At 39.1% G+C, this 16,597-nt stretch overlaps 1 protein-coding gene across 1 annotated transcript in view; it reads right to left on the reverse strand.

Moving 5' to 3' along the window:
- Positions 1 to 16,597, reverse strand: part of ndst3 (N-deacetylase/N-sulfotransferase (heparan glucosaminyl) 3) — a 78,401-nt gene that overhangs the window by 14,599 nt on the left and 47,205 nt on the right. The window contains exon 7 of the mRNA XM_041784420.1: positions 901 to 1,083. Coding sequence (XP_041640354.1) covers positions 901 to 1,083 — 183 coding nt within the window. The remainder of the gene's footprint in view (positions 1 to 900; positions 1,084 to 16,597) is intronic.

Raw genomic sequence — 16,597 nt, forward strand, 5'->3', positions numbered from 1 at the left:
CAAATAAAGGTTCAAATCTCTGCATTTGCATTGTTAAGAGAACGCTATTTAAATGTTAGCATGTCTTTTTTGGCAGGGATATGATAAATGTGCTGTTTATAGATAATTAACGGATATAAAAAAGGATAGGAACACTAAAGTAAACATTCAGCTTAATCTTACTCATATTAAGACCATTACAGATCTGTCTGAGGAGAATTAGAATTGTTCATGAAACCTGGTTTTATTTTATTGTAGAATAAACCGTTCACTAACAGTTAGTGTTTTATTGTTAACATAAAATTACTACCATTAAAGACTTATATCTGACACAAAAACACTTCATCTCCAGGGACACTGTCTGTCTATCAGTGAAGTCTGACACATGTCTCTGTAGTGTTTCATATGTACACAGAGAAGAGCTTTATTAAGAGGAGAGACAGAGAACGAGAGGACAGCATGTAGCTACTTAATTTAAGAAGCCACAATACATTTGGCTAACAAAAAATAATAATGACAAAATCACCCTGCCAGTCAGGCTTTTCAATAGGCATCCCAGATAGTTGCGGTCAGGCATATACTAGGTTTTTCCCCAGTCTTGTTAAACCTGTGAGTGACCTGAACTTTGCTGCACCTATAGTTTTTAAAATCACTTATGGAAAATACTTCTTCAGTAGTCTAGTTTTCCCTCTTTGTAGGCTGCTGAGACAGCATTGTACAAAATGCACAATCCACAATAAATTACTGTACAGAACAAAAGACAATGGAAGCAGTTTAGCTCAAATAATCTGTTTTTCTGCTGAATATTTTTCAATCTACACAATAAGACTATCTTAATGTGCAGAAAAGTGGTTGTAAATTTACAGAAAGTACAGCAACACACAAGCCAGAACATGAGGGAAAGCACTTATGTATACACACCTGCCAGAGAGGGTTCCTTTGTTCAGGAAAAAGCTGGAAGTACTTGTGTGCAAGCTGCAGGGGCGGGAGTGTGTGGAGTCTCAAGTTGGTCCACGAGCGAAGAAAAGAGGCCAGGTTGACAAACGTGTACAGACCCAGCCGATCGTTGCCGTAGTTGGACAGGTGGGTCATGAAAATACTGATCTAGGGTGGAGAGACAGAGACGGAGTGATGAGGGAAAACAAAGTTACTGTTTTGTGCAAAATTGAGATAAAGTCAAAATCTCATTTCACAAGTTCTAATGTGTGTGGAGAAACTCAGGCAGTGCAGTAAATGTAATTACTGCTGTTATGGCTGCAGCTGGAAAGGCAAACAGATTATTTCTCAATGTGTGATGGTTTTTAAGGCAGTGAGAGAGGAGCCGTCAACTCAGTATCAATATTTGCTATCGTTTTGCAAAGTGACTCCCTCACTTTTGTTATGTAAGAATATTCATTAACTTTCAGCGGCAAACAGTTTCAAGTACAGAGAGCAGGACAGATAAACTGGAGCGGACGCATTCAGCACTCCTGATAGATAAAGAAGCTGTGGAGGCAGCACAATACTTCTCACACATAGCCACCGGGTGATGGGGGAGATGCAGATACACACAAGGGGGAGTGTTTTTCAGAGTGTGTGTTCATGATGGCTAATGTGTGTGAGGAGTAGGAGGGACTCAGGAGGGAGTGAAGGGCTGATAGTGTGTTGGTCTGGGCTATCTGTCCACGCCTGGCTGCTTTTATAGGCTGATCAAAGAGACAAGCTAAGATAGCTGCAACATACACACACACACACGCTCATCTTTTGTGATTTGGAGGGGAAGCTTGGGAACGTGAAGTGTCTGGATGAAACGGTAACATCAGCCATTAAGATATGAATTATTTGTTGGAAAAGAGCATGCATGTGCATGCATGGATGATTCCTGTGTGTCAGTAGACTTGGCCTGTAGAGGTGAATGCACACACACACAATCATAAGCAGTGAATTTCTTGGTGACAGAGGGCTGTCGGTGCGACGCTCTAACGCTGAAGGTTCCTGTAGATACAAAGCGACACAGTGTCGGGGTTTGATGGATCAGCGTCCGGTCGACCTGGAAAGCCGTTCAGAATACTGATGTGAGGAGAGGAGAGAGAGAGAGACACCGTGGGCGGGAGAAAGAGAAAGCAGCCGTGTGTGGCTCCTTGTGTGTGTCTTTGTGACAAAGAATGTGACAGAAAAAGAAGAGAGAGCAGCAAGGGTATGCATGTCAGAGTCATTTTTTATGTGCCTGCGTAATTGTTTGTGCCAGCGCAATTGTGTGCATCTGCCACCGCCTTCTTATCTCGTGCTCACTCTAAGCAAACCAGCAGTGTGCCCTCCAGCCTCGCCTGCTTCATATCAATCTGGCTGATGTTAGAGCAGCAATGTGGAACCACTGTCAAGGCTTCAGCGAGCGCTCAAACAGGAAACAACAGCAGCCAGAGCCAGGAAGAAATGTTTGTTCCCTCCTCTTCTCCTCTAAATTGCAATGTCAAAAGAACCCAAAACATCCCTCTTTGAAGCATGAATGCAGAGCTTAGAGGATCTATAAAATTAAATTCGACAGTGTCTCACTGAAAACATCTGTTCACATTTGGAGCTGGGAGGGAAAGTTTCCTAAAGCGTGGTGCAGCAGTTAACAGTAGGGGAGAAAAAGAGCAGGATAGGAATTTTATAAAATGAAAAGTTTTTGGACTCATATAGTCTAAACTATAGCCGGGCAATTATTACAGTGAAATCTGTTGTATAACCAACACTTTTGATACCTGTTTCCCCATCTGAAAAGCTGGCTGTGGCTTAGCCCCCAGGATGACTTGTATACTAGTGTAAAGTGCTAAGATATGCAACATCATTATCGCATTATCGTGTTGCCATTCTCACACACTCCTTGAGACCTAATGTGTATAGAAATTCACCCACATTCATTGGGTTTTGCTAGTGGCTGCTTCAGCTTCTCTGCTCTTACCTTGCTGGAATACATGACACAGATCACACCGGCGCAGGCTGGCGCCACTTTTTAACTGCTTTTCCCCCCTCCTCAGCTCATAACCATTAATTCATTTTTTTCCACAATATATTTTGCTGTCAATTAGTAACATAAATAAAGAATAATATAACATAAAAACCATAGAGATTAAAAAAACAACACCAAAAAACAGACAAAACAACAACACAAGCCTCCCCACAACAACAAAAAAACAATAAGAGGATTAAATAAATAATAATAATGGGCTGAGTTTATCTTGTCACTGCAGGCTGAGTGCTCATGTACCGTAATATAGCTCAATGGTTTTCAAACATTTTTTGCCCAAGGCACACCAAAAAGCAAGCTGACGTCTCAAGGCACACCATATTAATGTCCTTGCAAAATAGCCTCTTTAGCATGTGTAGCAAGTAGCAACATGTCCCAGTCCCAACTGCATGTATCTGATGTGCCAGCTACATCAGTTTGATTACAGAGTTTCCTTTTGTAGCATCCTGACACTCTGCAAGTGATGCACTGCAGCTCCCCAGGTTTATCCCCAGACACCCTGTTCCTATTTTCTCTCTGTCGCTCCTATTAAGATGGACAAGTAACAAGGGAAGAGGTTGCACAAAGGATGACAAGACACCAGGAGTGTCCCACCAGAGGATATTCTTAGTTTTCTTCCACTTTTCTCACTCCGAAACTTGTTAGCTTGTTTTACAAAGAGGAGTGTGTTGCATGGATATTCTCCATGCCCATTTATGAATTTTTATGGTCTGACTTGTGCTAACATGGAGACAAACTATGTGGCTCACAGCTGTTAGAGGCACCATACCTCTGACCATACCAGCAACAGCAGCAGCAGAAGCAGCATGGTGCATCAGCATTAATGCAAGCAGGATTAGTGAGAAGTATGTCATATTTTAACACACCACTGTGTTGAGAGAAAGAGCTGTGATTGGCTGTGGGAGCTGGGAGGTGATAACTGGGATCAGCTGGCCGTCAGCTGAGCATATGACTGCCATGTCCTACATGAACTAACACTGAGCTACATTTAATGTACTGTTTATAAAATGTCACATAGTATCAGGCAAAGAAAGTTTCTGCCCAAAAAGGCCCAAATTTGATGATTTCTGGCACATTAAATCCCTCTATTAGTGTGCCATATGCTGATAGTAATCATAACTCATTTAAGCAGGTGTGCTGAGCTGATTTTTAACTGTTTAGTTATTAAAAAGCAGAATATCACTTACTGTCAGGGACGACCTGTTAAAATAAGGGAGGGCTGCAAGGATGTTTAAGTGGAAAACTTAATAGCCCAGATGTTTTCATTAATGTATAAAGACTTCATTTCATCACAGGGAGTCAGATCAAATCCGAGAGGGGTCTGAGGGTCCTTTTCCCAGAAATTCAGAACATTCAACACTGAATCCCCTGGATTATGAGGGATATTTATGCAACGATTTGTGGATTAAAATCAAATACAGTTGGCTAGAAAACAAAAATTGGATAAAGGCATGTCTTAGTTAATGTGCCCTCTAAAATTTAAGACTTACTTTATGAACTTAAATTTCAAATTCACAATTTAAGAGTGGTGAATGTAGAGGTCACAACTTGTCCACAAGAGTGTTTTGGAGTTGTTGGATTGTGTATTTCATGAGTTTGATGAGGGAAAGCCGGAATACCATCTGCTTACATTGAGTTGGCACAGCAGGTCTGAATTCGGCAGCGCCGATCTAAAAATAGCTTGCACCGACAACTGAAGGTAACAAACCTATTACTAAGACTATAGGAATTATGGCAATGGGTGAATTTGCCAAAATATTGACGTATCCCTTTAAATATCAGGTGTGTTACAGGCCAACTCACATTTTTGACTTGAATAAATGAATAGTCTGTTTAAATTTTAAAAAATAGTATCAAATCTTGTATCTTTAGCCCAAATTTTATCTTGTGAGCAAATTACCTCATCATACACCTAATAGAAAATAATAAAACAATAAAAATATCCTACTTTCCTTTAAGATGATTTTTTATTAAACATGAGGACATATAAAATGATCATTCCCTCCTTTATGGGTCAAAATAATCACTTTCAAACCATTCAGCCCTACTCTAAACACAGACAAATCAAACCAGAGTGAATAAAAGCTATAAACCGTCTCAAGTCTTCCTCTTCTGTGTTGTTTCACGCTTTTTTTGAAAGAAGGCAAGGTGATCAAAAAATGATTTATGTTCCCTTCAAACCTCTCAATAGCCTATGATGTGTGACTCAGGCTGTGAGGGGATGCAGTGTACTCTATACACACACATGTGTTTGTGTGTGTGTGCATGAAAGACAAGAGGGGGAGGGAGTGAAAAGAGAATCTGAGTGTTATTGAACATGGAAACATTCATTACAGAGCTTAAGCACTCACTGCCAAATTAAACAGAGAGAGTGGGGAGGAGGGGGTGATTTGTAATTGGAGGACTGCGGAAAAAGGAAGAGAGAAAAAGTGCTGGGAGTGAGGTAACAGCAGGAAAGACAATGAGGGTAACCTTGGCAGGTGAGTCTGAATTAAAAAAAATAAACTAAAGCACTTGAGAGAGTGTTAATCTTCAAACGTAGAGCGAGCCCTAAACCCCTTTTTCAGTGGAAGAACTTGCCGTGGCTAAGAATTCAATTAACTGAACCTTATAAACCTTTTCTCTGCATCCTGAGCCACATCTTATTTCCTGAATTTTGGATTGCTTTGGAGTCCCCCACCCCATGCGCCTTTAATAAAGAAAACTGTGCTAATAATTTAACGCCAGAACTGGGCTGGAATCATACTCAGAGCTTGACTGGGAGAGAAGCATTAAAAAAAAGAAAGAAAGGACGAGAAATAAACCCCCAGACCCTGCAGCTTCCCTCTTTTAATCTTTGTCCCTTGTCTTTTCTCCTCATTGCTCCTACGCAGCTTCATTTCCTCTCTCTTCTCTCTCATCCTTATAATGTCTTGCTCTCAGTCTTCCAAAAAGTCACTTTTTTTTCTCTCTCATGCTGACCTAGATGCTCTGATGAAGCTCGATGTTCTTCAAAATCCATGCACACATGAACACGAAGCGTACAAAAATCGAACATGAACGCCATGTCTTGGAGGATTATGAGAGCCAGTGGTCATGTTTTTGAGTTTGCGACATAGTCCAATCCTCTCGGACATGATTGCAATTTTGGAGGAATGACTTGTTTTACTGGCCTTTGCTCTGTCTACATCTATGTACCCTTTTGCCTCCTGCCAACTACTTTCTTGCTGTCTGTCTCTGCTGCTCTCGCTCCAGCCTATTTCCCATTACAGACCACTTAGTTCCACATACATTTCTCCTTGATTGAACTGTTATTGCTACTAAAAAGAGCCCCCGCCCCCCCATCACTATCTTCCCCTCTCCTTCACCATCATCGTCCTCTCTCCCCTTCAGTGTCTCTTGCTTCTTTTTTCTCCCGGTCCATCTCACTGTTTCGTTCTCATCAGTGGATAATTGAAAGCTGAACGTCAATACAGCAAATGATTTCAATTCAATTTATTCTGCCTGCTCCAGTCAACGTCTCCTGGCCCCGTCCATTCTGCCCCATCTTTCAGCGCTTTACTCTCACTTTGTAATTTCTCCTTCTGCTTGGATTATTGTGTGTTTGAGTGTGTGTTTTTGTGTGTGTGTGAGAGAGAGAAAGCCTGTATGTGTTGATGAGCTGCCAAAGCTTTCAGCAGCAATCAGCATGACTCCAGAGAAAGAGAAAGAAGGAGTGAAAATGAGGAATATAAAGATGTGTGGACAGATTCACATGTGTGAGCTAAGTCAACAGTAACAGGTGGAAAACAGAGTTCAACAGTGCCAACAGTTTTACAGGGGCACTGGTTCCAGAAGTTAAATCTGCCCTTAAAAATTCCCCATAGACATTTTGGAAAATCCTTTTATAATGCGTAAAACAAGCTAACCAGCTACCTGAACATTCATCTCCATAACAAAATTTGATATCATGTTATAAAACATTTGATTCAGAGCTAAAACAGCATTTAAAAACCAAGATAAAGGCAAAGATACAAGATTGTGAACACATTTCTGTACAAGGATGAGGGATGTAAGTATCCCACAATCCACTGCAATTCATTTTGCAATGTTGAAGACAGTTTTTCAGGCCTTAAACCACATGTGTTGAATTTCACACTTTTTCTGAGTTTCTTAAAATTCCCATGGGTTCTAAGACATTTAACATTTTGAAAAATATTATTATTTTGACTTTCTCTCTAGCATGAATTTCTAACACTCACAGTGTTGTATTTTTTACACGTTGACGTGTACTTTTAGCACAACAATGTGCTATTTCCTATCACTATGGGTGTGAAATTAAAGCATTTGCAATTTAGTTATTGACATATTTCAATGCAGTATTCATACTTGAAGACTGCCATCTTTATGAACACCTTTGGCAATGTCATGTGTCTGAAGATCAGTACTCCACTCTTTACTGCTGACTTACCCTTGCCACAGTGGATAACTTCACTCATGGTGCAGAAATGTCTAACATCAAAAACAGCAATAATCCATAAACAAGATCAAAAGAGTTCCTTGATAGTCTTTCTTTGCCGTCGCTTTACCATTTTTATGGTAACCTCATAGCAAACTAATCAGTCTGATTTCAACTCCCAAATTGTTAAATTTAACACTTTTTTCTCATTTGTGTTTATTTCTCAAGTGCTAAATTTACACTTTGGATAGTGTTGATATTCTAACTCTCTTGTAGTGTTGATTTTTAATTTTCAGTGTCGTTTTTTTATACAGTGAAGTCTACTTTTAGTAAAGTTCAGTAAGCCATACATTTTGGAAGTCAACTCTGAAATATGTCAACACTCCAGTTTTTGCAGTGCACAGATTCTTCCAACTGATTGAAGCAACCTATCCAGTTATTTTACCCAAACAATGTCAGCCTCGCCACTTCTGCGGTGAAAAAATGGTTTACTTGTGATTTAAAAGCTTAAAATACGAAACCCATATATAGTTTAATGATTATTTAGAGCCCAAATCCGACAGCACATTTCTAAATAAGGATTGGCATTGTTAGTTATGAAAGAAACAAAATTATATGTGTCTATAAATGTCTGTTTAGATTCTCCCAGTAAAACTGAATAAACAGCCCCATCTTTTGACTGTAGATGTCACAAACTGACATCACATACAGTGCTTAACAAATTTATTAGACCACCACCCAGAGTAAGGTAAATGCCACAGCTGCCCTAAATTACCAGCACTGGTAATTACCAAAATCATTTTTTATGTTTCTGCAATGGTTAATACACCAATATGTAGAAGCTGTTTACCCGACATGATATTTCTAATGCTAAAATATCATTATTGTTGTTCCATGAATTTTCAAATTTACTGATTTACAAAAAAAATGAAAAAATAGTAAAGCACATTATTATTTCTTGATCAATATGTCAAATTATAGTTATTTACTTGCATTCCTGAACAGAAAAATGAGTTTTAGTGGTTGAATGTTATGCTTGATTCATTTGTGACTTCTCAGAGAAGCCCAGTGAGCCGGCTCAAATTTGGGTAAAAAAAGGTGAATTCAGTTTGAAATTCCTCATTCCTGTTCAAAATGGTAAAATGTGGAGAGCTCACTGAAAATGAAAGAGTCCGCATTAAAGCACTTCATGATGCTGGATGGTCTCTGAGACAAATATGACAGGTGGTCTAATAAATTTGTTAAGCACTGTACCTTATGTTTGAATTTAAACTAAGTAAATAAGGTAATTCTTAACTCTTTAAAGGTAATTAAAACATTGGTAAATGTGTGAACAATCTGTTAACAAGTAGAGAGACTACATCTCCAGCTGCCACAGAGCTATTGCTATCTTAAAGTTAACCACTTTTAACCACTATAATTCTCACTGGTTTTGTCCCAAAACCACAGAACCCTTCTTTCACACTCCTCCAGTAACTGAGGACCTTAAAAAATGTGTTAAATTCATTATAATTTTGATTATCTGATACACAAAACTCATCGCAGTAACACTTTATTGCATTACAGCTGTTATTTTCTTCTCTTATAAATAAAAGACATCACTGTGGCACTTTAGGGATGAAGCTAATGTAGTAATTCTGGCTGAGCTTCTGAACAAGCTATGTTTTTCTTAAAAAAAGAGGTTGATATGATAAGAGTGTATGTCTTGTACAGCAGGTTACATCACCGTTTCACACTTAGGTAGCTCATGGTAAGTCTAACTTCTGACAATTTGACAAATAATCAAACCGGCTGTGGAGAAAATATGCTTATACTTCCGGAACCACACAGTTGAGCTCCATAGGTAATGGACATTGGTAAAAGAGAAAGAGAGAAGATATAGAGAAGGCCACCAGGGCTCTAGACAGGAGAGGAAAGGTGGGGGCTGTGGAGGAGAAGTGGGGAGCGCTGGGTGCAGAAAAAAGGGCCGGGGAGGGGAGGAAGATTGTGCTGATATTTGGTGTTTGGCTAATAAGCTTAGTGGCAGAGCTAAGCGCTAAATGTCAGGCCTGATATATGTCTACAGCTCTGCTTATGTCAGCTCGACACACATTTAAACAAAACGTACACTTGCACACGTGTGCAGATGCTGAGGTGCTGCTGACACACAAACACACGCCTCGCATGGTGTGCATCTGTGTGTGTGTGTGTGTGTGTGTGTGCTTGTGCACGCGCCTGTATGTGCATCACTTCCTCGCTGTATGTGTCTGGATTCTCAAGTGACACAAGATGCCGTGACCTGAAAATTAAATCTCAATCTGTCTGCCACCTTCTCCCCCAGCTCCCCCTCCTCTCTCTCTCTTCCTTTCCTTCTTTCCCTTTTCTATCACTCTCCTTCCCCTCTCTCCCGTCTCTTTGGCCATTTATTGGGGAATGACTTGTGCCCTATTGGCTGTTTGCAGAGGCGAGGTCGTCGAATCGATCACGGAGCTTATGTGAGACGGCGAGTTCGATGATGGTTGATGTGGGCCAGGATGATGCAAAAGTATCCGAATGCCACACGCACGTTCACGTGCACTAACACAGAGCACACACACCTAATGATTCGGTCAGTGGTTAACTGTCACCACAGGCCAACTGTGATTAAAAGTCATTGAATGGGAAGTGACAATGTTACCAACATGCAGATGATCAAACAATAGGAAACTCCCGCAGGATGAAAGCAGTGAGCTACACAACAGTATTGATTACACACACACTAATGAAGGTGTTTTCAAATAGAAACATATCAGAGTTAAAATAAATCATCAGCCTGTAGAGCGTGAGGATGTACAGTACTTCATGGCAGATAGCTCTCATTTGATGCTTTCATATTTAATGGCTCTCTTCATTAGGAGATACAACAAGAGGAGGGTTTCATCTCTTAAACCACTGATGAAGAAAGGGAGGCGGTGAAAGTGAAGGACAAAAGACACTGGAAACAGAAAAAAAAAATGCAATTAGCCTGTGTGTGTGTTTTATGGTGTGTGAGAGTGTGTAAAAGAGAGACAGGGAGGAACAGTGAGTTAGCAGCGGTATCCCTTGTGGTTTGTGAGCTCATGGTGAGATGACATCACTGAGGATGACAGCAAAATCCTTGTTACACCCTTCATTATTGGAGCAAAAGACACAGCAACACAAGACTAGAGTTTTCCTGCCACAGAAACACACAACTCCATCACAGAAAAAAAGACAACAGGATGTTTTTTATGAACAGAGCAAGTTGCAACATGCTGAATCTTGTTGCTCATGGGATTTTCTACAATAAAATAGAAAACATCCCGGTCGCTTTTACCTATTATCAGTCAACTAATTGACCAATTATGTCTTTCAGAGTTGCATTTCAGATTCCTGATAAAATTAATCAATTAAAAGTGCACAACTTTGTCTCTGTTATATGTCCCTCATCACTTTATCATCAATCTTGTCCGCAGTGACTGGATTATGCTGATAGAGCTGCGTTTGATATCATAACTATTAATGTTTCTTAATGACAACAAAAACAAACAGAAAAAAATAAGAGGAGTTAGTGCTGAATGTCCATGTCTGATCTGATCTTTAAATTGCCTTAAACACTAAAATAAAACTGTTTCTGATGATATAAGCTTAAACAGAAACACTCCACTGAAACACTCTCCCCCCTCTCTCTCCTCCACTCCACTATCTATAGAAACAAAATAATATTTCATCTTTATCATCAAAAAGAAAGGATTTTCTAACATAAAAGTAAAAGAAGACTTCTAAAAAGGAATTTATGGGTCTTGAGCATAGCAGAAAATAAACAGGATCATATTTGTTGCATTGCGCAATAGGACCTGCATGTTTTACCCATGCCTATTGATACATCAATATACAATATAAAAAGGGTTCACCCCCTTGGATGTTTTAACTGTTTACTGATTTTGTACATTTTATACATAGTAGTCTCTCACAATTAGTGAAATAGGTTTACCTGAGTGCAGTGCATGTGTCTACAGTGATTGTAGTATCATGACACCTGTGTCTGGAAGGTCCAGCCACTGACTATCAGTATTCCTGGCTACCATTAAACCATGAAGACAAAAGAAAACTCCAGACAACTCAGAGAAAAGGTTATTGAAAAGTGTAAGTCAGGGGATGGATACAAACAAAATTCCAAAGGCACTGAACATCCCTAGGAGTTCAGTTAAATCCAATACCAATAAATGTAAGGAATATGGCACATGTGTAAATCTGCCTAGATGAGGCCGGCCTCACAAACTGAGTGACCGTGCAAGAAGGAGACCAGTGTGAAGCCACCAAGACACCTATGGCTACTCTGAAGAGTTACAATCTTCAGCAGCTGAGATGGGACCCCGCATACAACAACTGTTGCCCTGGTTCTTCACCAGCCATAACTTTATGGGAGAGTGGCAAAGGAAAAGCCACTGTTGTAGAAAACTCAAATTAAATCTGGACTAGGGTTCACCAAAATGCATGTGGGAGACTCCATGGTCAAGAGAAAGAAAGTTCTTACATCTGATGAGACCAAAATGTTGCTTTTTGCCCATCAGACATTACGCTTTGTTTGGCGGACACCAAACACTACACATCACCACAAACTCACCATGATGCTGTGGGGATGCTTCTTGGTGGAAGGCTTGTAAAGAGGATAAAATGAATGTGGCATTATATAGGAAAATCCTGGAAGACAGTCTTATTCTGTCTGCAACAGGACTACAACTGTGGATAAGATTTATTTTCCAGCACGACAATCACCTGAAGCATACAGAAAAAGCTACACAGGACAGTTCAGAGACAAGAAGGTGAATGTTCTGGAGTGGTCGAGTCAAAGCCAAGATCTCAATCCAGTAGAGAATTTGTGGCTGGACTTGAGAGGGGCTGTTCACGCCTGATCCACAAGCAACCTGACAAAGCTGTGCAGTTTTGCAATGAAGAATGGAGCAAAATTGCCTTGTCCAGATGTGCAAGCCTGGTTGAGATCTATCCACACAGATTCAGCGCTGCAATTATAGCCAAAGGTGCATCTATTAAATACTGAATTGAAGGGGGTGAATATTTACAAACCATACAGAACATGATAGCCTTGAAGAGGGGGAAACAGTTTAAACTTTTGAAATAAACAGGCCCAGCCCAAATTATGTGGGCCCACAAAAGACTGTAACCGTGGTGCTTATCCACATAGAAGTCGCAAGAACACCATAAACCTGTGAGCTGTTTCTCTAATGAGAAACCTGCCCAGTTCCCCAGTTACGCCACAGAAAATGCCAGAATAATAAACTTTGTTAAGGTGATAACAGCCTGCAGTGTTCTGACTTAGTGTTAATGGGGTTTAAAATTAGGCATGGAGTGACAGCTGATGTTGTATCATTAAATAGCATTGGTGTCAGGGAAACAGGAACTAATTTAAGCCTCCACACTGCAAATTTAACATTGCTCACCCTTAGGAGTTCTGACATATGTGTGTTTGTAAGTCAGCAATAGCATTAGTTATGTCAAGTCTCTGTCATTATGTTTTCATGTAAATCCACATGCGGTTGTAGGAACTTTCCCATTAAATGTTAATTTTTACCGTTGATTGGTTAGTATATTTACGCTTTAATTCTGTTAAGTGTCGTCTGGTCATTGTGATATGAGAAATTCAAATCTTCCTCACACAGGTCAGCAACTTATAACAACAATAACAACTTATACTTACAGGTGATTTAATAAAAGACACAGCAAATAAAGGCACTAAATACACAGAGAGGCAGAAATAGGAGGACAGCTGAGCTGAGCAGGTGTGTGATGCAGTGAGGGAAAGGTGATGGTGGGTATAGCAAGTTTAGCTGAATTAAGATGGGGCTTTCTAATTGTAACTCAGAGGAATTACTTGGGTTAAGTTACAAAATTGCACAGACTGTCATTTTTGTTAAAACGACTTTTAGTTATGAAAAAAACGGTAGGAAGTAGTGCTTCTTGGACTCCATGAAAAGTTTATTTGAGGTGCTCTTTGGAAAAGTGATTCATGGAGTTGTTGAATAAACAAGAAAAACTCCAAGGCACTCTCTACAAGTATTAAAATGCCTTTATTTTCACAGCGTGGTCATCTGTAGACCTAGAAACACACTTCAACACATTTCAGTATCAAGCCTTCATCAGGAAGTCAGATTTCCTGTGGAAGGCTTGATGTCGAAACACGTTCAAGTGTGTTTTTAGGTCTACACATGACCATGCCGTGAAAATAAAGGCATTTTAATGCTTGTAGAGAGTGCCTTGGAGTTTTTTTCTTGTTTACTTGTAGTTATACTCTGATTTTGTAAGTGGGTATGTTTTGTAAAGAGTGCATGGGGTTTAAGAGGGCCTCAAACAACAGTCTGCTTAAGGACTTACTTTGGCCCAAAACAACCCTGATTATAGTCATTTTTGGGTTTGACTTGTACACAAACCCCACAGGTGTAACCGTTAAAAAATGCCTATTTATTTGATTTATCTCGCAGTAGATCTGAATCTGTTCATATACCTTGCATTACCAAATTAATTGTATAAAACTGAGATTTCATTTTGCCCCCTCTAAAGAAAAATTCACTAGTTGCCACTGATGAGAAAGCTAAAATTTGACAGATTTTTATCAAAGTGTAAGTTTATATTGGTTCCAAATACCCATACAGTCTTGAAACTGTGAAATTTGGGTATGTAATGCAACATAATTTTTTTTTTGCATTTTTGGGATCTTCAGCAGTTTCATTAAACAATTAAATGATAAGAAAAAATACATAAACAAAAAAAATACATTAACTTGACACAAGATATGCCCATTTCTATACATTTATTTAGACTGTTCACTAATGTTGCTTATTTTGCAGTTGTTTTAACTGCAATTTCTTACCTTATTATACATCGTATATAGTTAATCATTTTCATTTAAACTTTTTCTGTTATGATAATTAATCCTTGCATCATCATTAGATTTATCATAAAAACATCATCAGTTCTGCATTAGTGCAGCGGATTATGGGAGGAAGGAGTTACTGTATCATAATTACAATAATGTGTCGGAATCCCTTTCTAAATAAAAATACATTCATCTACATCGTAGCTTGTTTGATTAATTTAAGCTCTTAAGTTTTGTAGAAACTGAACCATTATTCTATTCTTTATTTCTTTATTTAGCACTGAGCTGATGTCTTTAAACAGATCTACATCGTATGGCGGCAGGGAAAATAAGGGTTTCCTCTTGGGAGAATTCTAAATCTACTTGATAACTACAATAAAAAACAAGTTACTATATAAAGTAAGTTGTAGGGCCCTATTCCAGAAGAAAACCTTGGCATTTTCTTCTTACAGTGTACTCCAGGAAGTCTTGACTTCACTTATCTCCAACCTTGAGATAAACTTTTAGTACCACTGCCATTCTTCAACATTGCGTGTGTTTGCTAAGCCATGTTGACTTGTGCCGCATGCTTACAGAGTTTCGCTAAAGGTCACAACAACATTAGGTGTTATCAACATACATTCAGTGGAGCATGTTCAAACTGTTTTGTGAAGTGCCTTTATGGGCACAGGTGACAATTTGTCAGGAACAATTTCCACACTTATTGTGCTCATACAGATTTGTGTCACTTGTTGGAACAATATTTTGTAGGAAATTACCCCAATTCAGCCTCAGCCCTTCAACAGAAAAAGCAACTCTTGTTCTCTCTACTTACTGTGCATACCTCCAAGTTTGTTTTTTGGTTTGGGTTAGTGCAAGCTAAAAGGGCAAACAGAAGCCCCAATGGTCGAATAAAACTACAAGTTTTTTGTTTTTTGTGATTGCACCATGGCTGACTTTGCAGCCAAATCTTGTCCTGTCTTGGCTGACAGACTGGCCAAACTACAGGTGTGATCCAGACCAATCACTGTATGCTGTCATGACTTCATTTTTGACTGCACACAAGTTCATATGTCATGCCAGAGTCCAGGTTGGGAACCAAAGGCATAGAATATTAGGGTGGCTTGTGCTGTGGTCATATTGTTCATTTTGTTTTTCTTGTAGATTGTAATCAGCTATTTTCAACCATTTTGTCTCAACTGGACTTATTGTATTAAAAAGCTTGTAAAACATCGACTCCATGGTGCACATTCAAGCTCTGAACATCGTTTTTTTCCGGACAAGCTAGGCTTTAAGAATATGTGATGCAGTGATATCACTTGTATTAAAAATTATTGGACTTTAAAGAAAAAGAAAAAAACTTAACAGAAATTAATAGTCAAAAACTTGTATGTGTGACACAGTTCACAACAATTATTACTAAGACTTCTTTTTGTTGCACAAACTTGTCAACTTATGGCCGTCTCCTGCATGATCCAAGGGTAAAGACGTGCATTTTAATACAGCATGATGTGAAGACAGAACAGCCTGCTACTAGTCAACAGAGCCTGTCAGAATGCATTGTGGGATAAAAAATAGTGTATAGCATTTGCCGCGAGTAGCAGAAATGATTGAAAAATTGATTAAAAAGTGGATAAAAAATTATTCAATGTCAGAGTTAATGGTGTGGTTTTAATCTTTGAATACCCTGGAATGTCATCTGAGTTCAGGCTCACTAGAGAAGCCTCTGTAAGGGCTATGAAGTCATGGATAGTGGCATTACAATGGCACAATAGCAGGCCGCAAGTGAGAATCTACGATTTATGGCTCAAAAGTTTTCTACTTTATGTATCCTCTGTCTCTTCTTGTCATATGTGACGTCAGTCTCAGAGGGTTACAGTTATGAAATACTACAAAACAATAAATAATAAACTGTCTCTTCGACAAAACACACAAAAGCTACCACAACAGGGAATCACAGCGTACCATGACATCATACCAACATGCAGCCGATCAAACAAGCCTTAAGAGGACATGCATCCTTACATGCATAATTTCCTGATGAACACATGCACATTTTTGTTGTTTTCTCAAGATCTTTAGAAATTATTTTATCTTGAGACAGCAACAGAAATAATGTCAACATCTCAAAAAAACAACCCAGAAGCTGCATATAGCACAGAAATATAGAATACAATAAAAATGCATAGCTGTGTTCCCACATCTGTAGGACTAATTTTCTTGGATAAAGGTAGAAGTCTGAGCTGACATAAACCAATTTTTATTCTAACTGACACTAGAACATCAAGTTTAAAGAATGTTTCTATGCATATAATATGCATTCTAATTTTGAAGCTGGGAAAACATTGTTTTTGATAAAAGA

The sequence above is a fragment of the Cheilinus undulatus genome, linkage group 4, assembly GCF_018320785.1.
Source record: "Cheilinus undulatus linkage group 4, ASM1832078v1, whole genome shotgun sequence".
NCBI classification, from domain to species: Eukaryota; Metazoa; Chordata; class Actinopteri; order Labriformes; family Labridae; genus Cheilinus; species Cheilinus undulatus.